General features: G+C 37.5%; 1 protein-coding gene across 2 annotated transcripts in view; it reads left to right on the plus strand.

Annotated features, from left to right (window-relative positions):
• Positions 1–25386, plus strand: part of VPS35L (VPS35 endosomal protein sorting factor like) — a 150629-nt gene that overhangs the window by 77972 nt on the left and 47271 nt on the right. For both annotated transcript variants that reach the window (XM_054575477.1, XM_054575478.1), the window contains exons 15-21: positions 8058–8104; positions 8849–8960; positions 9450–9566; positions 12729–12782; positions 15663–15743; positions 20010–20072; positions 24670–24755. In XM_054575477.1, the coding sequence (XP_054431452.1) occupies positions 8058–8104; positions 8849–8960; positions 9450–9566; positions 12729–12782; positions 15663–15743; positions 20010–20072; positions 24670–24755 (560 nt within the window). The remainder of the gene's footprint in view (positions 1–8057; positions 8105–8848; positions 8961–9449; positions 9567–12728; positions 12783–15662; positions 15744–20009; positions 20073–24669; positions 24756–25386) is intronic.

A 25386-nucleotide genomic window follows, 5' to 3' on the forward strand; every position in this document is an offset into this window, starting at 1 on the left:
GAATTTCAGTTTCTTGCATGTAGCTGTCCAGCTCTCCCAATACCATTTGTTGAAGAGGCTATTTTTACTCCATTTTATGTTTCTGCCCCCCTTTGTTGAATATTAATTGACCATAGAGACATGAGTTTATTTCTGGCTTCTCTATTCTGTTCCATTGATCTATATGTCCCTTCTTATGCCAGCACCAGACTGTTTTGATTACAGTGGCCTTGTAATACAGTTTGATGTCAGGTATTGTGATCCCTCCTACTTTGTTCTTCTTTCTCAAAATTGCTGCTGCTATTCGGGGTCGTTTATGGTTCCATATAAATTTTTGAAATGTTTATTCTGTATCTGTGAAATGCATCATTGGCATTTTAATAGGGATTGCATTCAATTTGTAAATTGCTTTGGGAAGTATGGACATTTTGACGATGTTCATTCTTCCAATCCATGAACATGGTACATGATTCCATTTATTTGTGTCTTCCTTAATTTCTTCAGTGTTGTATGGTTTTCTGCGTACAGGATTTTACCACCTTGGTTAAGTTTATTCCTAGGTACTTTATTTTTCTTGTTGCTGTAGTAAATGGGATTTTTACCTCATTTCTGATTCTTATATTTCATTTTTGGTGTAAAAAAATGCCTTTTATTTCTGAATATTGACTTTGTATCCCACTGTTTTGCCAAATTCACTTACTAGGTTGAGTAGTTTTTAGGGGGAGCCTACACGATTTTCTATGTACACTATCATGTCATCTGCAAACAATAGCAGTTTTACATCCTTCTTTGCATTTTGGATGCCTTTTATTTCTTTTTCTTATCTGATCGCTGTGGTTAGGACTTCCAATGCTATGTTGAATAGAAGTGATGAAAGCAGAAATCCTTGTCTTCTTCCTGATGTTAATGGGAAAGCTTTTAGTGTTTGCGCATTGAGTATGATGTTGGCTGTAGGTTTCTCATATGTGGCTTTTCTTATGTTGAGGTATGCCTCCTTTATTCCCACTTTGCTTAGTGTTTTTATCATAAATGGATGCTGTACCTTATCAAATGCTTTTTCTGAATGTATTGTTATGATCATGTGATTTTTATCTTTTATTTTTTTTAAAGTGATGTATTACGTTTGTGATTTGTGAATATTGAACCATCCGTGCACCCCTGGGAAGAATCCCGCTTGATCATGGTGGATGGTCTTTTTAATGTATTGCTAGATGTGGTTTGCCAATATTTTGTTCAGGATTTTAGCGTCTATGTTCATCAGTGATATTGGCCTGTAGGTTTCTTTCTTTGTTGTGTCTTCATCTGGTTTTGTGAACAGGATGATACTATCCTCATAAAAAGAGTTTGGGAGTCTTCCCTATTCTTGGATTTTTTTGGAATAGTCTGAAAAGGACAGGGTTAGCTCGTCCTTAAATATTTTGTAAAATTCTCCTGTGAAACTCTCTGATCCAGTGCTTTTGTGTGCCAGGAGTTTTCTGATTACTGCTTCCATTTCCCCAGCTGTTATCAGTCTGTTCAGGCTTTCTGCTGCTTCTTCATTCAGTGTTGGAATGTTATATTTTTCTAGAAATTTGTCCATTTCATCAAGGTTTTCAAATTTCTTGGCATATAATTGTTCATAGTAATTTCCTACAGTCCTTTGTATTTCTGTGGTATTGGTTGTTATTTCTCCTCTTTCATTTCTGATATTATTTACTCTCATCCTCTCCCTTTTTCTCTTGATGAGGCTGGTTAAAGGCTTGTAGATTTTGTTTATCTTTTCAAAGAACCAGCTCTTTGGTTTATTGACCCTTTGATTTGTTCTTTTAGTCCCCATGTCATTCAGTTCTGCTGTGATCTTGATTTAATCTCATACTAGTTTTATAGTTGATTGCCTTACTGTTGCCTTTGTGAGTGAGAATTCTTAAAAAAAAATTTTTATTCATGTCTTTGATCTTTTTTTTATACTTAAAGAAGTACCTTTAACATCTCGTCATACTGGATTAGTGGTGATGAATTCCTTTAGCTTTATCTTGTCTGGGAAACTCCTTATCTCTCCTTGATTCTAAATAATAGCTTCGCTGAGTAGAATATCTTAGTTGTAGGTCTTTCCTTTTCATTACTTTGAATATTTTTGTGCCAATCCCTTCTGGTCTAGAAAGTATCTGTTGAGAAATCAGCAGACAATTTTATGTGACCTCCCTTGTAAGTAACTAACTCTTTTCTCTTGATGCTTTTAAGATTCTCTCTTTGCCTTTAACCTTTGGCATTTTGATTATGATGTGTGTTGACATGGGCCTCTTTTGGTTCATCTTGTGTAGGACTCTCTGTGCTGTCTGGGCTTATTTATTTGTTTTCTTTGCCAGGTTTATGGAACTGTTTAGTCATTATTTCTTCAAATATGTTTTCAATCCCTTGCTTGCTGTCTCTTCCACTTCTGGTACCCCTATGATACGAATGTTGATATTCTTGATGTTGTCTAAGAAGTCCCTGAAAACCGTCCTCAGTATGTTATTCTTTTTTCTTCTTACTATTCTGATTAGGAATTTTCTACTATCTTTCAGTTCACTAATTTGATGGTCTTTGTCGTGTGATTTGTTATTGATTTCCTCTAGTGTATTCATTTCAGTTATTGTATTCTTTATTTTTGACTGGTTATTTTTTATACAGGTTTCTGTTTCCTTCTTTTTATGGTTTCTGTCTCTTTGTAAAATTCTCACTATGTCCATCTATTCTTCCCCTAAGTTCATTAGCATCCTAGTCACCAATGTTTTGAACTCTGTGCGTGGTAGATTGCTTATCTCGATTTAGTTTAATTCCTTTTCCAGAGTTTTGTCCTTTTCTTTCATTTGGGACTTTTTTTTGTTACCTTATTTTGGCTGTGTCCTGTTTGTACATAGTAGGTAGGGCTTTTATGTCTTGCTGGCTTGGTACAGTGGCCTTACGTACATTAGAAGGGTCCTATGGGGCCCAGTGTCACAGTCTCCCTGGTCGCCTGCTCTGGGTGCTTTAGGGATGTCTCTTTTATGAGTTGTTTGCACCTTCCTGTTGTACTTGGGCTTCAGTTGCTCTAGGCATGTCTGTGGGAGGGGTTGACCCTAAGGTTGACTGTCTGTGAGGGATGGTCGAGACTATAGCAGGCGAGCTGTTATGTGGGAGCTGACTCCACAAAGCTGGCCAGATGAGCTAGTGGGGGGTGTTGGGCCTCAGGGAGTCACCAGAGTAGTGTGAAGGGTGTTAGCACAGATTTAGCTCCTGCCTCTGTCAGACTGGCTAGGTGAAAGGACAGTGGAACGGAGGAATAATGGTGTGTCCCAGCACTTGTGTCCCCAGAGAGAGTTGCCCCAGCTCTTGCCCCTACTGCCCTTCCCCTGAACTTAGCCAACTTAGTTGTTCTCTGTATGTTCTGTGTGCCTTTTGAGTTAGTGTCCATGCCTCGGAGCTTAGAGTGAGTGAGTTTCTGTGATGGCCCATTAAGAGTGCATGTCTTAGTCCTCCATAGCTCTTTGCTTTTCTTGTGTACAACCTGACTGGTCTTCACAGCCAGGTGTTGTGGGGACCCCTCTTCCCAGCACTGGTGCTTATGGCCGGGGACATTGGTGTGGGTCAGGGACCCCTTGCTTTTCAGGGGAGACTTCTGCAGCTGAGATATCCTTCTCTACTCTTACCACCTCACCGTGGGTGTGGGTCTTACCTGTTCCGTGGCTCTTCCCCTCCTACCAGTCTTAATGTGGGTTCTTTTTATATCGTGAGTTATAAGAATTCTGTTCAGCTGGTCTTTGGGTGCTCTCAGCAATGGCTGTTGTATAATTTAGTTGCAATTTTGATGTGATCATGGGAGGAGATGAGCACAGAGTTTCCTACTTACCCATCCTGACCAGATGTCCCACAAGTGTGCTTTTTTTCATTTTTTTAAATTAGGAAAAATTCCTCAGAGAAAGAGAAATAATAAGAAAAATTAAAAATTTCTCCTTTTAATGCCTGGAGTATATAATTTCTTTTTATTCACATTGAAGTATCTTTATTCTTTTGAGACCTGAGCTATATTAACTCTTAAGATTAGCTCATGATTTCCCCCCTTTACATTTCTGTGTCATTTAGAAAAATAAGGAGAAAAAGGTGATGTGCATGTTATTTAATACTCATTTTCATTAAGCAGGATTTATAAACACTGGATAGAAGGTTATTTAGTAAAAGTGGAACTACAAAGGTGTGAGCAGTCTGGGCTGCGTGTAAGTTAATCTTGGTTTAGCAAATAGAAATGCAGTGTTGCCCCAACTTGTCTTTTCTTTACTTCTGCTTTTGAAATGGATATATAACCCTTATCTCAAGATAATCTTTAAAATTCAGTAAATATGATGGTGATTCTACAAATCCTTGTGAGTGAAGTGTCACAAAGACAAAGCCTTTTCTTTCACTATAATGAGTGAATGTAAACCCTGCTGAAATAGTCTAGTTAATTGTATTATAGCATTGTCAATTTCCTGGCTTTAATAATGCACTATATTCATTAAAGCCATAACCTTTGAAGGAAGCTGGGTAATGGGTACTCATGACTTCTCTGCTATTTTTGCAATTTCTTATGAGTCTATAAATGATTCAAAATAAAAAAAAAAACTTAAAAAAATCTATCCTTTAGGGGCAACTTGAAGGGCAGAGTTATATTATTGATATGGATTTTTGAGTCACTAATTATAATGAGGTAGATTCGTGTGTACTAAACATGGGAGGAGCAAGGCCCATGCTAGATTCTTGAGTAAAAAAGGAAAGTTGCAGCCCAGTACATATCACTGTCCATTTTTGGAAAATAACAACATAAAATACCATGTTTTTACAACAAAAGCTATATATTCATCGGGCACCGACACAGGTTTAGAAAGATGAACACCACAATGTTGATATTGGTGACCCCTAGAAAGTGGGAGATGGGAGGGAGGGTATTCACATTGTACTTGATGCACAACAATATTGTATGAACTTTTGTCCATAAGCATTTTTTATACAAATAAAGGAAATATAGGGGCCTAATGAATCTCCTAGTTCTGCTGTGTACCTGCAGGCTGGTATGCTGAGTTGCAAGTTTTTCAGTGGTTTCTCTCCACTAATACGCTTGTTCTGATCTCAGTCTGGTTTGAACTGTTGGTCACCTTGTTCTTGCCAAAGATAATCAATCCTGTTACTTGCCAGATAAAAAATTAATAATCTCTAACAGACCTGCCTGAGATTCATAACATTTGGCTCTCTGGACTCTTATGAGTATTCCTATATGACAACAGAACCTTTTTTTTTTTAAGTTAAATTCTTGGATGTACAGTATTTTTAATGTGTTTATCTCTTCTAAAAAGAGAACATTTTAGGCATTTGTTTGTCTTAATGGCCAGAATATTTTGTCCATATGTTGGCATTTGCCCCAGTTCATCTTTTCAGAGGTGGTGAGCCAAAACATCTTGTTCATTTATGCATGTTTTATGTGTGTGTGTGTGCATGTTCGCACACTCACACGTGCACATGTGTATGAGAGAACAAGCCATAAGAGGGCATGGGTTTCTGTCTGATTTCCTTACTGCCCTTTCCCCAGTGCCTACAATAGTGGCTAGTACATTAAAATTGTTCCATGAGTGATTATTTGTGTGTGTTGGGGAGTATCGATATGATAATTATATATAGTATCTCTTTCTCAGTCTTTTACAGGAAGCACCTTGATAATAATCTTCAAGTATGACTTTTCAAATATAAATACTCCATGAGTGGGCTAGGGAAACCATTTGTGATATCAACAATTTTATCATCAGCTGAGGTGCTTGTGTCTGCAAGGAACAACCACCTGACTGGCCCTACAAAAATAATTCAATGTGTTCTCTTAAATAAGAAGTGCAGGCCCTGGGCCAGCCAGGTTCTGTCTCTCTTTCTGCTCTGCTGTCCCCAGATAGCAGTAGCAAAGCAGCTGCAGCCATTTCAGGCATCATGTCCAGACATGGCTGCATCCAGAGGCAGAAAGGTAGGAGTCTCCAGTTCCTTGGTTTTCTGTTTTAGAACAAGGAAATCTTTCCTTGAAGCCCCTTTCTCAGGAGCTAGAAATGGGTTAGGTATCAATGTCTAAATCTACCAATGTTGGGGGAATGAGACCACCGTGACTGCTTTGTGCCTGTATTAGTTTGCCTAGTCTGTTTGGGATGCAGTAACAAAATACCACAAACTGAGTGGCTTCTAAACAACACACATTTATTTTTCACAGTTCTGGAAGCCAGGAAATCTAAGATCAAGATGCTGTCAATGTTTGGCAAGGGGCCACATCCTGGTTCATAGATAGCCATCTTTTTGCTGTGTCCCCATGTGGCAGCAGAGACAAAGGAACTTTCTTGGGTCACCTTTAGAAGGGCACTTAATCTTTTTTAAGAGGTCTCCATCGTCATCATCTAGTCATGTTAGGTGACCATTCGGACCATAGCATACTGTCATAACAAGCTAGGTGGCTTGAACAACAGAAATGTATTTTCTCATAGTTCTGGAGACTGGAGTCCAAGATGAAGGTGCTAGCAGGGTTGGTTTCTGATGAGGCTTTTCTCCTTGGCTTGCAGACCTCCTCCATCTTCTCACTATGTTCCCATATGGTGTTCTCTGTGTACATGTCGCTTCCTGGTCTCTTCTTTTCTTATAAGGATACCAGTCCTATTGGATTAGACCCCCATTCTTGTGACCTTTTAATATTAATTTCCTCTTCAAAAGCCCTATCTCCAAACATGGTCACACTTGGGTTTAGGGCTTCAATATATGAATGGAGGCAATGGGACATAATTTGTTCCATACCAGGACCCAATCTCATTTTTGTTGGGCAGCGACAAAAATATGAATAAAATCAGGACTTTGGGGATGGTGGTACTAACACTATTTCCAAAGTTAGCTATTACCTTAATTATTCAGACAACATAGAGGGACACAGCTAGAAAGGGTGGTATTGCACTAAAAAAAAACTTGTTTTAATTTTTAATTTTGGGACCAGACTTAGATACAAATTTCATTTCTACCACTTAACTAGGAAGTGCCTTAACATATCTGAGCTTTGGCTTTCTCTACTGTGAAGGTAGAGATAATTTACACAGACTTCCGGGGCTATTATGATGAGTAAATGAGAAAGGTATGTGAAGTGCTTAGCCCAGCATCTGGTACATGGTTAGTGCCCCTTGTGAATAACTGCTCTTTTATTGTAGGGGGTAACCTTGACTGTGCCATTCAAAATCTTCCCAAAACCACTACCCCAAAGAACACTTCTTCCATTGATTTTTTTTTTTTTTTTTTAAACAGAAGCTCTTTAAAAGATACGTAATTGTCTTAAGATAGCTCTAAAGCCATTAACAGTATTCCAACAAGTAAAACATTAGCTTTCTTTTAGGGCAAAAATATGCTTCAAAATTCATAGAGAGGAAATGTAGTGAAAAGCATGGCCTTTGAGGATAGATGGCCAAGGTCACATCCAGCCAGCATAGCTGGCTGTGTCACTGTGTTCAAAGCATGTCATTACTCTATCTCTTGGTTTCTCATCTGTGAAATGGGAGAATAGAGAGCTTGCCTCATGGGTGGTCATGAGTGGCAAGAACACCAGAACAAAGTGCTCCCCATGTGAAAAGTGGGCACCAAGCACTGGCCCAGTGTTACTTGTTTTACTGAGAATTCCACCAGTACTAGTGGGGAAGAAAGTGGGGAGTCATGGGAGATATGGGGAGTAATCTGCATTCTCCTCAGTACATCTCATCATCCTATAGTCACCCTGAAGGTAGGGTGGTGCCACCTATATCATCTGCCTAAGGAAGCCCAGGCTTAATGAAGTCAGGTGACTGACTCAAGGTCATGCTGTTGGTTGTTGATAAGACAGTATTTAAACCTATGTGTGCCTGATGCCAGGTCCCCAGCTCTTAGCCACTCTGAAGTACCACAAAGAATACACTTTCCCATCCTTCCCATCCCTGCCAGGCAGTGAGAATTATGGAAATGGGCATGAGGCAACATTTATTTTAGAGTATTATCTTGGAAATCTCTTGGTAAAAAGTTTGCTTTAGATTCTCCAACCTGATGATTTTTTATTATTTTTAAAAATTTATTAGAGTCTGCTAACTGAGATGATGGAGAGATGCAAGAAACTAGGAAACAAGTAAGTATTTTAAAATTCGTAAGTCAGGACTTGGAAATGGAGTTGGTTCCTTTTTTGTGAGCTTGGCATGAGTATGTGGGAAAGAGGACCAATAGAGGGGCAGGACAGCATGGAGGACAAAAAGCTGGCATCCAGTTGTCTGCCTTCATATGCCCGAGTCTACTCTCTCTTAGCTTTGTGAATTTGGGTATGTTACTTGACATCTCTGTGCCTATCATCACAGTCTCCTTATTTGTTTTCCTCATGGGCTTATGAAAATCGGTAAGACGAGAATGAACTCATATCTTCCTGTCTCTCCTTTTGGTAATGCATGTCTGTAAGTCACTATGTCCCTAGGTCCCAGAATAGTGCTTTCATAAAAATGTGGATGGATACATGTTTACAGCTTGGATCATTATTATTACTTAATGTTTATTTAGTTTTATTAGTGCACCAGCCTATCAAAGGCTGTTTACTTCTGTTTTAGATGGATTTGATTGCTTGCTGATTTACCTGTCCATCCACATAGCCACCCCCTCACCAACTGATAGTTTCATCAAGTCAGTTTAACATTTATCAAGTTCCTAATATGCACAAGATACCATGTTAATCTCTAGAGGTTGCCTTTTTACTCTAGCGTTGTTGGGTTTTTTTCCAACCTTTAAAAAAGGGCTGTCAGTTATCCTTGTTGGCAACATAGGTTCTAAAATTAAAGCCATTTTCTTAACAGGGAGCTCTGCTGATGTGGGTGTGTGTGTCTTGCAGTGCCTTGCTGTTGAATTCTGTGATGTCTGCATTCCGGGCCGAGTTCATTGCCACTAGGTCCATAGATTTCATTGGCATGATTAAAGAGTGCAGTGAGGCCGGCTTCCCTAAGGTAGGACCTTGACTTAATGCTCAGCGGGAGGACAAATAGGCAGTATTTACCTGATATGTCTTGAGGTAGGGCACTTTGGGCCAACAGGAATACAAGGGAAGAACAGGAAGGACGATGAGTCTGAGATTGAGATTGTTAGACATATATAATCGCTGCCATCAGGTCTCCTGCATGAATCCTAAATCTGTACAATTAGCTTGCTGTGAAGTATTTAGAAAAGAATTTGGTCGTATATCTCTAAAAATACGTCTTCACTCATTATTTATGAAAAACTTCACCTAGCAGGATGTTATGGCCCACGAATTAGACCAATACAAGGAGCCAACTCTTTATTTTGCCCTTATCCATCTACCTTTTGAAGGTCTGTGGTAGAGCTTCAGAAAGAGGTTCTTGGAAGATTAGCCCTGAGGTGAGCTCAATGTGACAGCCTTAAGCCTGAAGTTCTGATTTAAAATCTCCAATATCATTATGGTTTTGTATTTTTCTTAGCATCTTCTTTTTTGCTCACTGGGGTTAAACTTGGCCTTGGCTGATCCTCCTGAGGGTGATCGACTTCAGATTCTCAATGAAGCTTGGAAAGTTATTACTAAATTGAAGAATCCACAGGTGGGTGACCATTCTGACCTTAGATTGACTTCTTTGTGTCCAAGTTATGCAGTATACTCTTATTTTTAAAAAATTATCTTTAGATAATGGGACCTCTGTGTGTATTTTTTGTATGTTTGTTGGTTTGCTTTTTAAGAAATCAACTTCTTTAATTGTATTATTTGTTAACCTGTAATGGAGAACTGATAGCTTTAAAGATGTGTTTCTCTGATTTTTGTATCCCAATTATGTCTTATTCTTAAGGCCTCAGGATGCACTAAGAGAGCAAATTTATAAATATTTGAAATTTTTAAATACCTGTACCTTTTCAAACTGCATCAAAAACACAGCAGTCTATAGTGCTTGAATTTGAATATACTAACCTAGTAGGATATTGTTAAATGAAGGTCAGGGGTCAAGCTAGTAATTAGCAAAAAGGAATTCTCATTTCTGTCCTTTCATTGGAGACAGCTGAAGCCTCTTTTTCCCCATACTTCAGGCACAGGACGTCTTAAGAAGACAGACCAACTGATGTCAGTGCTATAATGTGTGCAGTAATAGTCATTATGTTGTGGGTTTGGGTTTTGTGCTTCACTGTTGCTGTAGGTAAATGCCAGCAACTTACGTGGTTTCCAGTAGGGAAAGATGGTATTAGCTGTCTTTGTGGCTGCAGGACCAGCTGGATAAAACTTCGCCATACCCTGTACTGTTACTGTGCTGCTAATAGCATATCTTAGTCTGTTCAAGCTGCTATAGCAGAATGTGATATACCTGGGTAACTTAAAAACAACAGAAATTTATTTCTCATAGTATTGGAGGGTGGAAGTCTGAGATCATGGTGCCAGCATGGTTGGATTCTGGTGAGGACCCTCTTCTGGATTGTAGACCGCTAGCTTCTTCCCCTCACATGGCAGAAGGGAGTGAGGGAACTCTCTGGGGTCTTCAGAGCACTAACCCTGTTCTTGAGGATGCTGCCCTTGTGGCCTAATCGCCTCCTTGACTCTACCTCCTAATATGATCACATAGGGGGCTAGGATTTCAGCATATACATTTTGGAGGTCTGCAAACATTTGGTCTATAACACAGAACATAACTGAATGTAGATATGTAGCATTTGATACAATCATTTATCAAGAGGGACATATTAAAATGAGCTCAATTTAAACCTGTTGCTAGTCACCATATTTACAACAGTATATTGAGAATAGTGGTGTAATTTAGAAAAATTAGAAACAATTACAGAATCATTTATCTAGGTTAGGTTTAGCAAAAGCCTCACTAAATGCCAGCTGTTGGAATTTTTATTTAACCTAACTCTGTTTGACCAAACAGCTTATTTAGGATATTTAAATAAAAAACCTCTAGATTTATGGTGCCTGTACTTAGCGTTTCAAAGCAGTCTAGGGTCAGAAGCACATATTAGCAGTATTCTCCAGTCTTTAACTTAACACTCACTTTATTAAGTTTACCTTCGTAGCATTTCCAATTAGACCGTAGAATTTTCCTCGTTTTCTTGTGTGAATGAGATAACTGTTTTCTCCACTTCATCTTTCTTTTCCTTAAAGTGTCAGAAGGGAAAAAGGTATACTTGCAGACCGTATTTTTCCTTGCCCATTTTTTTTCTCCATTTGAGTACGTCCCGGAGTAGAGCAGGCAGTGTTAACAAGTTGGTCACTGTCGTTTCTGTACCCATCTTGTTCCTTCATGGGTACCCCTCCTACGTGAATCTAACTCATTATTTCTTACTCGAAACCTTTATGCTTTCTTAACTTTTTTACAGCATGTACATGCCACACTTCTGTAGGGCAACTGGTTTATTTTTTAAAGGCAGGAAGCCTCTTTTTACTCAGAACATGCAAAAATCACATTTTAGGCAAAGCTTCAACCAGCTTCCATCAGTTTCTTCACTGAGGTGTGGTGAGGACCTCCCCACTGTTATCTCCACTGCTTTTGAGATTCCCAGTTTTTTGTTTGTTTTTTATCTTGGCCCAGGTAGCAATTCTGGAATGAAATCTAATTAGTTTTGTCAACCAAAGTTTGTTGGTGTCAATTCAGCACCAACAGGAATCCCCAGTTTGGGGTGTGGTAAAGAAGAAAACTTTATTCAGTGCAAACAACTCAATTGTGATATAGCACCGCTGTGTAAACAGCACCTTGCCTGTTTGAAGGTCCTGGGGCCAGGCCCCTTCTCTGGCTAGACAGCTTTGCTGTGCTCCCTGCCAGTCTGCAGTGCCTCCCCTGCACTGGTCTGCTCCGCGCTGTTCCAGTGAGGCATCTTCAGTGTTTCGTCTTCGGTGGTTCAACTTGGGAAATGTTGCCTGCAGTCTTTGGTGGAAAGGGAAAGTGTGCCTCTGGAGCCAGGGGTAGCTGTCATATTGGACAGAAGTCCCCAACCCTGGTCCCTGACTGGTCTGTCCTCATGAAAATAAGGACTTCAGCTTCCTGCTGTTTGATTGGTTCAAACAGCACTGTCCTGATTGATCAGAATGGAGACACTCTGGTTGACTGGAGCTGCACAGCTTTGAGTGGGTAAGGAAAGCTTCAGCCCTGTTGGTTGAAATAGGACTTCAGGAACTCCTTTATAAAGGGCTGGCTCAGATGGCAGGAACACAGTGCAGGCAGGCAGTTCAATGCAGGCTTCTTCTCCCTCAAGTGCAGTTTGTGTGAGAGGCTCCTGTGTAGAAATGGCTGCTAGGCTTCGCTTTTTAAATTTGAGCCCAGTTAGGCACCAAGAGCCCTTCTTAAGTAGGTATCTTCTTTCTCAGGGTTCATAGGTTCCCAAGCAACATTTTTTTTTCCTATAACTCACTTCTCAAAATGTACAGGGTCTGACACAAATAACCCCCCTTTTATATTACAAAATCATAAGCATGTAATTCTGTAAAGCAACAATATCACACTCAAGCACACCATATGAAATTTTAGGTGAAATGTTCGAATTAAAACTATAAAATATTATACCCATATTATTACCCTACCAACCACACTCAAGCAGGCCTTTCTTCTGCCAGACCCTGTATATCAGTGGGCCAGAGTATTTTGTAGATGAACCACTCTTGAAACCTATCAATTGTCAGTTCTTTTAATTGTCACAGCCCTTGAAGGGATTTGTACATGATGAGCTTCTGCCATAAGGTCATCTGTGGTGTTCTTATTGTGGACATTTTTATTTCTTCTTTGTAGGACTACATTAATTGTGCTGAAGTGTGGGCAGAGTACACCTGCAAGCATTTCACGGTATGTGTGGCTGTGGTATTGTTTTTGAAAGAACTACATTTGTTTCATGGTTTTAATAGTGAATAAGTCTAGCTTAGGCATTTTACAATGATAATTATTCTTAATTTAGAAAAAATTCAACCTCTGTTGTATAGTGTGACAGAGCATTCATGTTTGTGCTGTAACAAAGGTATTTTCAAGTAAATTTGGGAAATGCTGCATCGTGCCAAGTTAAGCAGTTTTTCCATTATAAGATATGTTAGATGCTTATGTGCTAAAGTGCACTGTGACTTTCCATGGGATCTAGTAAGCAGCATTTCCCAAATATATTTGACTTGCATATAATTATTTTCTAAGTACACAAAGAGGTTTCTTTAGCAAGGCCCAGACTACAACCCAAGTTTGGGAACTGCTGGGCTTGTCAAAGAGCAGAGATTTTAGAAACAGGTATATCAGGGTTCAAATCCAATTGCCAGAGTTACTTGTTTTTAATCAACTTCTAAAAATTGAAGTATAGCAAGCATGCAGAAAAATGGTAAGTTCGTTGCCTAGTGAATCTTCACAAATTCACCCATGTAATCATGGTCCAGATTAAGTAACAGGAAATAACCTTTCCTCCCTCCTCAAAGTCCTATGTGTTCCCCTTGTAGTCTCAGCCTCCAGCCTTTGGAAATTAAAGGAAACCGCCATTCTGGCCTCTAACTCGAGAAGCTGATTGTGCCTCATTTTGAGCATTGTATAAATGTTGTTCCATTGATTTTGTTTCCTTTTTCCAATTTTTGTTTTATGTATTATTATGGAAATTTCAAACTTTATCTCCTTTATATTCATCACCCAGAAATGATCAACTTAAGGCGTCTTGTTTCATGTTCTTATTCCTTCTCTTGTATTAAGTAAATCTTAGACATCGTATTTCATCTGTCAGTATTTCAACACATGTCTTACCTGTAAAATACAAGAATTCCTTTATCTAAAGCAAAACCCCAATACATTATACTAAAAAAAACTATGCTTTAATGTCATTAAAAATTAGTCAGTGGTCAGAATGCCTCAGTTGTCTTAAAAATTTTTTACACTTTATTTCTTTAGTCAATATTAAAATAAAGTTCATACATTTCAACAGACTCCTTAGGATTCTTTTAATCTATAGTTTCTCTCTCCATCTCTCTTTTCTTCCTCCTCCCTCCTTTTTCCCCCACCTTTTTTTTTTCCTCTGTAATTTGTGTGTTGAAGAAACTGGATCATTTGTCTAGCAGCTTCCCAGTCTGGACTGGCTAGTTGTATCCTTTGGTGGCATTCAGCATGTTCCTCTGCCCTTTAGTATTTCCTGTAAATTGGCAGTTAGTTCATATAAATTGTCTTTTTTGGCAGCGTGGGTAGCAGCGTGGTGCTTTTCCTGGGATGTTCATGTTATCCTCTTGTCTCTTTATGAAGTGAGCAGCTGTTGATGCTCACACACGTCAGTTTATCAGAGGTTACAAAATGGTGGTACTCAGGCTATTATCATTTACCTATTGTCTGGGATACTTGTATGAAGAGAGACTCTCAACTGGGTGTTTAGTTACCCTGAGATACAGTTTGTACAGAAAAGGTAGTATTGCTACCAATACTCAGTTTTGTCCATTATTTACTAGTTTTTAGAATAAGGATTCAATTCATTCCCCCCCCCCCCAAAATCCCCAGAGGTGACCCATGAGTTGTGGCTGCTCTTGGTGTCTTTAGCAACTCATGGATTTAAACATATTTGAATTATATTATTCTACTGATGCTCAGTTATCCCACTTTTGTCCAGTTGTTACCTTTTCAGGTTAGTTCCAGAGTCCTCAGACTTGCTCTGTTATTTTTGATGCCTTCCTTGCTTTCTAAGGTTTTTCACCTCCTTTGAATATTTCTTATCCCAGATTCAGAATCAGCACATTCTCCAAGGAACTTTGGGTCCTTTTTAGTGTCATTAGATTTTTTTTTTTTTTTTTTTGGCTCTATGACTCTGGCTAGGTCACTTAACTTCTCTGAGCCTCTATTTCCTGATCTGTAGAATGGGAATAATGATGTTTATGCTGGTGAATTTAATGAGCATTAAACAAGAGAGTAAACATAATGGCAACTATTAAGATACATATGCTGTGTGCCAGGAAATTTACCTGTAAGCCATGCAGCCTCAGAGTCACCTTGCCAAGAGCCATCAGTGCTTCCATTATATAGACTTTTTCCCTAGAGGGCCAGATAGTAAATATTTGAGGCTTTTATGGACCATATGATCTCCAACTCTGCCACTGCAGCATGAAAGAAGCCAGAGACAATATGTGAATAAGCACAATTGTGTGCCAGTAAACTTTATTTATGCCCACTGACATTTGAATCCCTAATTTTTAATGTCATGAAATGATACTCGGTTTTTGGTTTGAGTGTAAAAACTACTCTTAGATTGCAGGCTGTATAAAAATAGGCATTGGGCTGGATTTGCACTGTGGTTGGCTGACCACTGATACAGATGACAAAAGTGAAATGAGCATTGTATTACCTGGCTTGTAGGGGGCTACTCTGTGCTCTTTATCCCAAAGTCACTGGTCTCTGCAGTACCTGGAGAGGGATCTGGGACAGGTGGGCAGAAAGTGGCATGGCCAATTTTACCAGCACTTAGGGAAGGCAGAGACATTGTAACACCCCAGAATCTTTGAGAATAGTGTTTCAGTCCTGACTTGGTGTGGACATAGCCGCTTTTAGGGTTGTAATATGGGTGGGATTTTTCCCCTTATAATATTTTCAGCAGAATAGAATATTAATACCATTTTCTTGAAAATGTGTGCTATATTCTGAAAACATTAGTTCTTTTCCTCCAGAAAAATGGTCGATGACTACCATTCAGTGTCTAATAGAGGTTTCATTCATTTTCTGCATTAGAAACGAGAGGTGAATACCGTTTTGGCTGATGTAATCAAGCACATGACTCCAGATCGTGCATTTGAAGACTCCTACCCTCAGGTAACGGATTTGCTTTTTCCATTTCCACACTGTTGGGAATTTTATTCTGTTGAATTAAATTGCCATGTTGTATGAGTCAGATCATAAATTCAGATAACTCTGGGTTTGAATACTAGAGCTGTCAAATCCTTACCATGTACCCTTTACTCAGTTACTTAACTTCATGGCTCAGTTTTCTCCCCTATAAAATGGGAATACAATTACTCTCAGAGTGGTTGTAAGAACTGAGATGTAGTATGGGAAGCCCTGGCACAGTTGCTGGGCTTAACTAAGGGACCTGTGTTTTTCAGTTAGACTAACTTCTTCATTTGAGAATAAATTCAATTGTATTGAAGAATTGAAAGAATAGCTTGGAGAAGACCCATTATTCTTTACCCAGATTCACCAGTTATGAACATATTCCTTTTTTGCTTTACCATTATTCTTTATGTGCACACATGTGCAAGTACATGTGTATGTAAATTTTTTTCTGAATCAGTTGAATTTGTTACACATACCACGCCACTTTGCCTTTAAAGAGTTGAATGAGTATTTCCTAAGAACAAGGACATTTTTCCTCTATAACTGCAATTTAGTTATCAACTACAGAGAATTTAACATTACTATATCACTATTACCTATGCCATAGTCCCTGTTCCCATTTTGTCACTAGACTCTGTAATGGCCATGAGAGCAGATTTTTTTTTCTCCCCATCCAGTACAGAATCAAGCTCAGGATCACTTACTGTAAAGTAACTTTCAACCTAATTAAAATTTTATTTTTTATTTGAAAACATAATGTTCTGGCACTTAACTTCCTATAATCGATTTCCAGCTTAAAAAAATGAGTTACATATTCTTGTAAGAATTTTAGAATTCTCACATTTTGCTAATTTAAGAATTTTTCACCATTTTCTGATTAAAATGGTTCATCATTGCAATTTATAGAATAGCCACTAGTAGCATTTTCTATATCTGATATAAACAATACATGGTCATACACAGCAGGCTCTTGATAAATATTGTTGAGTGAATAAAGTGTGTAGTCCAAAGAAGCTGGGTTATACCTTCTGGGCCATCAAGGTCACAAGCACATCTGAAAAGTAGTGTGCATTAGAATTTTTGTGAAGAAATTTCAGTAAGACCTTAAGTGCTAGGGACCCAATTAATTGAAAACTTGAAGTAACAATGATTTTAATGGAGTCCAATCCTGAGAGAGAGAAGGGAATTATATTCTATTGTAATCCTGTCATAGCTAAAGGCAACTTAAAACAGATTCCCTGGGTTCAGCCTGCATTCAGGATATCCGTCCATATTGGCTGTGAGCTGCTTGGTCTTAAGTGGGATCACATCACTATGGAGAGTTAGCTTATTCCAGGTAAGTGATAGGGAAAGTATATGGTAAGCCTGGAACATTCTCTTCTGCCAAAAGTTAAGGAAGTACTCGAAAAACTGATGGGGTTAAAGGGAGTTGAAAAGGGCACTGGAGTAGCTTGGAAGGGGCTCCCCTGGGCTCCCAATTTGAACATGAAAAATATAAGGACCATAGTGGATTATAACCCATTCAAAAAGATAGGAATCCAGAATACTGTTCCTGTGATGAGTAGGTGAATAAATAGATGAAGGGAAAGGTGGGTGGGGGTACTGATTGAGAAATGTAGAAGGAATGGTAGAGTTAAAAAAAAAAAATCACCATTTGCAGCCAACACAGTAAAGACAAGAACTATCAATCTTTAGGCAAGAACCATCAATGGATGCTAAATATAGGAGGAATCAGATGAGGAGCAGGATATCTCCATATCTCAAAGGGTCTTCCTAGAGAGTACTAATTGCAAGAGAAAAAATAGTGACTATAAACTGAAGAAATCAGATGAACAGTTGTTGACCTGCTAATCAAAATTCACAGCATCAGTGAGGAACAGATAGACATGATGTGCCTGCAGGTACCCTAAGAAGGACACAACATCATCTTGTTTCATTCTAGTTGAGAATATATAACCTGAGTCTCACCATGGAGCAACAGCAGTTGTGCCCAAATTGAGGAGCATTCTGTAAAGTAACTGTCTTGTATTAATAAAAAAAAATCATTGTCAGTAATAACAAAAAAAGGCTAAGAAAATGTTCCAAATTAACACAGACTCTGGAGATGTGAAAACAAAATACAATGCATGATCCTATACTGAAGAGAAGAAAAAATAATGCTATAGAGAACATCTTCAGACAGCTTACAAGATAGGGATGTGGGTGGTAGATTAAAGTATTATATCACTGTTAACTTTCCTGAATTTGATAACAGCAAACTAGAAATGTCAGAGAATATAATTATTAGAAAATATTGGGTTGGCCAAAAAGTTTATTTTTTCCTTAACATGGTCCTAATAGTGCTTAGTTGTCTTTAACTTCATTCAGCACAATTTTGTTAGATTGTATTGTGACAGCTGTCATATCTGTGCATTTTTTAAAAAAGCTTATCAAAATGGGTGAATTTTTGTGCAGCCATTTTAATATTGAAGAAGGAAGAAAATAAGTGACATTTTCAGCATATTATGCTTTATCATTTCAAGAAAGGTAAAAACACAACTGAAACGCAAAAAAAGAAAAAAAAAAGATTCATGCAGTGTATAGAGAAGGTGCTGTGAGTGATCCAGTGTGTCAAAAGGGGTTTGAGAAGTTTCATGCTAGAGATTTCTGGCTGGACGATGCTTCCAGGTCAGGTAGACCAGTTGAAGTTGAGAGTGATCAAATCAAGATATTAATTGAGAACAATCAGCGTTATGCCATGCAGGAGGTAGCTGACACACTCAAAATATCCAAATCAATAACGTTATTGGGGAAAATGGGAAATGTCTCTTTTATTTTATGTGAAAAACCATATGGACTTTTTGGCCAACCCAATACAAATGAAGTATTAAGGAGTGAGGGACACAATACGTGCAATCTACTCTCATAATGGTTCAGGAAAAAAAAAATTATCTTACATAGAATGATGAAATAAATTTGGTAAAATATTAAAAATGAGTGAATTTGGGAAAAGACAATATGAGAGTCTTCTATACTATTTCTACCTCTCGGCAAGTTTTAAATATTTCAAAATAAAAAGTTTAAAAATATATGTGTATTGTGTGTTTACAAATTCAACCATTGAATGGGTAGGTGAGAGAAAGTGAATATAGCAAAACATTAGTCAATGTAGAATCTAAGTAGTAAGTAAATGGGAGTTTGTTATATAGTCTTTTGAATGTCTTTCTATTTCAGCATTTTATAGTAAAATATTGATTAAAACAACTTTTTTAAAATCAGGAAATGCATTATATGTAATTGTATTTAAGTATTAAACAAAATTCCTCTTCTAAAGGGATTAGTTGCGATGGATAAGGTTTCAGAAACTATTTTGACCAGACAGTATTTCAGTATCTGAACGTTTTGCTTGACTGACCTAAAATGCTACTTAATTATGAAATGGAACGGTACCTCTTAAAATTCTGGTTTTAGAACGTCAGCAATTTCCTTTGCAAACTGTTTAACAGCAGTATTTTTAGTATGAACAAAGTATTTGTCAGGAAACTTTCTCTTAACAGTAACCAGTGGTGCAGGGTTATATTTTTAGAAAAAGGGGCTCCTTGGTTTTCTTGTGCCAAGGCCCTGTAAACAAGACTCTGTGCATTTCTGGGCAAGAGGTGGTGGGCACCAGTACCTGAGTATCTGGGGCTGACTTTACAGAATGCACCACCATTCTTGAGTAATGATATGGCCTTTGACTCTACAGGTAAACTGGTCCCCCTGAAGCAGTCAAGGAACACAGTCATGATGGGCTAGAATAGGGGACTGCAGATTAGGGCCCATTGGCCTCATGTAGCCCATCAGCTATGTTTGTGTATAAAGTTTTATTGGAACCCAGCCACACCCATTTGTTTACATTTTGTGATGACTGTATGACCTATAGAAAATATTTGTTCACTGCTTGAATATTCATAGCCAACTTTAATGGAGGGCTTTGAAGGGCAGGCACCTCTACCTGAAACATCTCATTTAATCCTCACAATGAGCAAAACACTACTTTGCTCTGCATTTTACAGAAGAGAAGGAATCAAGTCTGAGACACATTTTCTCCAAGGTACAGAGTCAAATGGGCAAACTTGGACTGAGATATGACATAACCTACCCAATAACTCCCTAAGCTTGGGCAGTCCTTTCTTGTAATGTGATTGCAAATTATGAAGGGGTTGCCTTTTTGAAAAAATACCCAAGTTTTATTTAAAAAGATGTGGTTTTTGTTTTGTTTTGCAGCTTCAGTCAATAATTAAGAAAGTGATTGCCCACTTCCATGATTTCTCAGTTCTTTTCTCAGTGGTAAGTAACATTCGTTAATTATCTTTGGATGGTTATTACTGAGTTAGAAGTTCTCTTAGTGTCTTAGTATATTTCCATGGTGCCCTAGGCCAAAAGAAATACTTAATGATTCCTTTATAACGTAGTTATGTCTAAAAAATTTAAGTATTTATGTCATCACAACATAATCAGCACTTGAAAATATAATACACATAGACTGAAAGAAAAATATTATCCTTAGGGAAGTCTCGAACAGATTGCCTAAGGTCACACAGGGTGAACATCTGACATCATCAGAGGCAGATCCAGAAAGAAAAAGCAGCAGTCTCCTATCATAGAAGATCATACCACAAAGTCAAGAAATCAAGACATATCATTTTAAGAAGCAGAAGCAAAAAAGAAGAGTCTCACAAATAATGGGAAGACAAAGAAACACCCCTCAGGTGAAGGGAAAGGAGGAAAGAACTAAATGAAATAGAGGCAAGTAAACTGTCAGATACTGAATTCAAAACAATGGGTCTAAGGAAGCTCAGTGAGCTCAGTGAGCTAAGAGAGAATTACAAAACACTACAGGGAAACTATGAGGAACTTACTGCAAATTATATAAGCATGAAAAAGGACATAGAAACTATCAATAAGAGACAAGAAGAAATGAAGAATACAATTTCTGAATTGAAGAACACAGTAGAAGGAATCCAAAGTAGGCTAGATGAAGCAGAGGATTGAATCAGCGAGCTGGAGGATAAGGTAGAAAAGAGCTCCCAGAAGGAGCAAGAAAATGAAAAAAGACACAGAAGAATGAAGAGGCGTTTAGGGAAATGCAGGACAACCTGAAACGTAATACTATCTGTATAATAGGGATACCGGAAGGCGAAGAAGAGGACAAGGGATAGAGAACCTGTGTGACAAAGTAATGATGGAAAACTTACCTAATTTGAGGAGAGAAAAAGTCACTCAAGTCCAGGAAGCACAGAGGGTCCCATTCAAAAGGAACCCAATGAGGCCCACTCCAAGACACATCATCATTAAAATGGCAAATATCAAAGACAAACAGAAAATCCTAAAGGCAGCAAGGGGGAGAGAGGTAGTAACACATAAGAGAGCCCTGTACGGCTAGCAGCTGACTTCTCAACAGAAACACAGCAAGCCAGACGGAATGGCGAGAAATATTCCAAGTAATGAAAGCAAAGGCCTACAACCGAGACTGCTCTACCCAGCAAGGCTCTCAATTAAAATGGAAGGCGAAATAAGGAGTTTCCCAGACAAAAGAAGGCTAAAAGAATATACCTCCACCAAACCAGCACTGCAAGATATGATGAAGGGACTGCTTGAAGAAGATGAAGAAAAAGAGTCTATGAATACCCAGTTCCTTTCACAGTCACTAATACCTATTAATCTGATTGTGACAATGATGTGTTATTTTCATTGTTCCTTTATTATTTGTTGAAAGTAAACGTGTTTTTATATATTTCTTGCCTATTTCTATTATTTTAAAAAAGCTTTAAATGACTATTTGGTATTCTTTATCCATTTATTGATTAAATGTTTGTAGAATTGTTTTCCCTAAAAGAAAACAAAAAAAGCTATTAACACTGTTTTAGATGTGTTGCAATTACTTTCCTATTCTATTTTTTGTCCTTTAACTTTTTTTATATGTATATTACTGTATAGTCTTAAATGTTTAATATAGTCATATTGTCAGTATTTTACTTTATAGCTTCTGGGTTTGAATATTTGACTTCAGGGTAAGAAAAATATTATTTTGCATTTTTTCCTAAAACTCTTTAGATTTTACATATTGATTTTTAACTCATCTGAATATTGTTTGTATAATGGGTGAAATAGAGCTCTGTATTTGTTTTATTTCAAGTAATAGTGGTCCATGCACCTTATTTGTTGAATAAGCCTATTTCCCCCATTGATTTGAAATATCAATTTAATCACATATTACAATGTTAGATATATACATTTACTTCTAGAATCTCATTTCATTGATCTACTTGATTATTTGTGTGCTGGTGTCATGTTGTTTTAATTGCTGAGACTTTATAATGGATTTTAATTTTTTTAATATCTTATAATGGATTTTGACATTACAAAAATAAATAAAATCAATCTTCATTTAAAAAAAAAAAAGAAGGAAGGAAGAAACGCCTACCTTTTGTGACAACATGGATGGAACTGGAGAGTATTATGCTAAGTGAAATAAGCCAGTCGGTGAAAGACAAATACCATATGATCTCACCTATAAGTGGAATCTATTCAACAAAATACACTGATAAACAAGATAAACCACAGGCATGGAAACATGGAGCAGACTGAAAGTGAACAGAGGCTATGGGGAGGGAAGACAGTGATTCGAAGAAGCGGAAGGGACTAGACAAAGAACATGTATGAATGACTCATAGACATGGACAACAGCATGGAAATTGACTGTGGGAGCGGGAGCTGGAGGTGGGATGGGTGGAGGGGGGCAAAGGGGGAAAAATTGAGACAACTGTAATAGAATAAACATGATTTAAAAATTAAAAAAAATAAATTTACAAATATGACTTAAAAAAAGAAAAACAATTGGAAATTAGTGAGGAAAGCGAGAGTGGAATTCAATATGGACCATAGTATCAGTATGTATCTTTATCATTCTGTGTGACCTTGTAAACATTACTAAATTTTTCTGGGTCTGTTTTTGTTTGAAAAAAAAGCATGTGGGCTATTTAATTCTAAGCTGATTTCCTACTCTAAAATTCAAACATTCTGAAGTTCAAGGAGTTTGATATCAACCTGTAAGGAGACTTTAGTAGTCTACAATAAGACCTTGTCTTAGGTATGCACTGTTTGGGATTTTTATCTGAGACTTGGATAAAAATATAGAAGGTCTGTTTATGGAAATCACAGATAACACACACTGGGATTGCGTAACTAAAATGACATGGTACAGAAATAGAATTTGAAAGAAGCCTTAAAAGATTAAAGCATATTGATTGCTTTTTTTACTAAATGGGAATACCTAGTTTAGCAGCAATTTATATGTGTGAAAAAGGCAATACTGACCTCAAATTTAGTATGAAACAACTATGAGTAGTGCCTGTGTGTGTGTGTGTGTGTATGTGAGAGAGAGAATTACACCATATTGTCAATATGTATCAATAGCTTTAAGAAAGTACATTTCTCATTAGCTACACAAATATTTACTGGTGAGTATTCACGATTACTTAAAATTTTAAAAAATCAAATATTCAACAATAAAGTGTATGATAGAATAATTTGTAAAAATCATTTCAACAAATTCTTATAGAAACAAAAGTGTTTATATATAATTATATACATTCATAAAAATGAACATGATAGATTATTGAAATAAAAAATAAAAACAGGCTTACAAGACAGTACACCTCATATGTATTCATGTTTTATAAATAAATATGTATATGTAACAAAAAGAAGAAAAATATTATCTTTAATTCATTAATTACTTATCTAATAGGATGTGTGCACCAATAAGGCACCGCACAGCTTCTCAAACCTTGGAGTCAAACTGGACATACTCTTTCTCATTGATTTTAACATGATAACCTGCTTTTTATCACACAATCTAATGTTGAAAATGTAAAATAATAGTGTCTCATGCTGGGTGGTATGGCTTAGTGAGTCTGCAGACCAAAAGGTCGCCAGTTTGATTCCCACTCAGGGATATATACCTGGATTGCGGGCCAAGTTCCCGATTGGGAGCTTGTGAGAAGGAACCAAGAGTTGTTTGTCTCTCTCTCTTCCTCCCTTCTCCTCTCTCTAAAAATAAATAAATAAAATTTTAAAGAAAGTACACTTCTCAATGCCTGGCAGTTAAGATTTATTATGTTTCTCTCAAAAACTTAAAAAACTCTGGGCCACCCTTTCAAGTTTGCTTCAGGGCACTGGGCCTGTACAAATCTAGGTGATTCTGTGTATAGTGACATTCCCTTCCCTTAGTTTCCCTCTTCCCTGGTACCCTGCCCTCTCTGGTTTCTATTTATGTACACTCATCAGACTGTAAGTTTTTGGTTTTTTGTTTTCTTAAAAATAGAATCTGTTATTTACTAGACATTCACCACAGTCCAAGCACTGTGCTAGAATTTTCCATGCATTGCCTCATATTTTCACAGCACCACTGGGAAATAGGAGTAATTATTATTCCCCCTTTACAGATGAGAAAACTGATGCTGGAAGAAATGGAGTAACTTGCTTAAGAGGTCTCACAGTCATTATGTAGAAGCAAGATGCAGAGGCTACTCTCTGAACAACTCTTGACTCTTCTTTCTTTGCTTGTCAGTACCATCATAAAAAGACTGAAGCCTGTTTTTCATTTTGTTACACAGGAAAACTTACGGCCATCTAAATGTTGCTGAGATGGTTCACCAAAATGTTAACTGGTCCAAGCTCTGATCCCTTGGGCACATGAAAGTTGTTTTAATAGCAATAATTTTTAAAACCTCAGGGTCATCTCCCTGCTTTCAGCTGAGTCCTTATTTAACCTGCCCCAGAAATATGAACAACTCTTTTCACCTTTAGAGGACAAAATGACCCATGAATTCCTTCCAGTAATTTGTATAAATTGAATGTAGAGTGCTCTTTTTATTTTTAGGAAAAATTTCTGCCATTTCTGGACATGTTCCAAAAAGAGAGTGTGCGGGTGGAGGTTTGCAAATGCATCATGGAAGTTTTTATCAAGTAAGTGTAACACATTGTAATTGGAAGCTTCAGTTCCCAGTGCCTTTGTGAAATCTGTTGATAAGAAATCAGTGTATGCACTCTGGGGCTTAGTCATTTCATACCTAAAATGACATTGAGAGGAAAACCACATAAAAGGAGCAGTTATGATAAAAGTTTTTAATTAGCGCTAAGTATTAGCAGGGGCTTGACCATTACCTACATTTCCCTCCTATGTGTTTCTGGAAGTAGCAATATATTGGTAAACTAGTTAGGGAGTAACATTTTAAAAGATAAAGTCATAGTTATTAAGATACAAGAGATAGAAAGGTTTCCATCTTCAATGTGTAGATTTGTGATCCATTTTCAAGTTTAGTTCCTTTCATGTTATTAAATCTGTTTCCCAAAATTGTGTACTGCTGGTGGTATATGAAATGATTGTAGGTGGTTCTTGAAGGAGCGATTTTCATTTTTATTTTAAAAGTTACATACTTATTTTAAAGTATGTTAGGTAATGTGTAACTAGTATAGTCAGTGATTTCATGTATATCTTAGGACAAGGTTAAGTGAAAGTCAATTTAAATATTAAGTATGTAGAATTTGGAAAAATTAGATAGATATTGCTTGAGTATATGTGTTAAGCATTCCTTAT

This window comes from Pteronotus mesoamericanus, unplaced genomic scaffold, assembly GCF_021234165.1.
Source record: "Pteronotus mesoamericanus isolate MK-2021 breed Mesoamerican mustached bat unplaced genomic scaffold, CSHL_Meso_final contig_301, whole genome shotgun sequence".
Taxonomy (NCBI): Eukaryota; Metazoa; Chordata; class Mammalia; order Chiroptera; family Mormoopidae; genus Pteronotus; species Pteronotus mesoamericanus.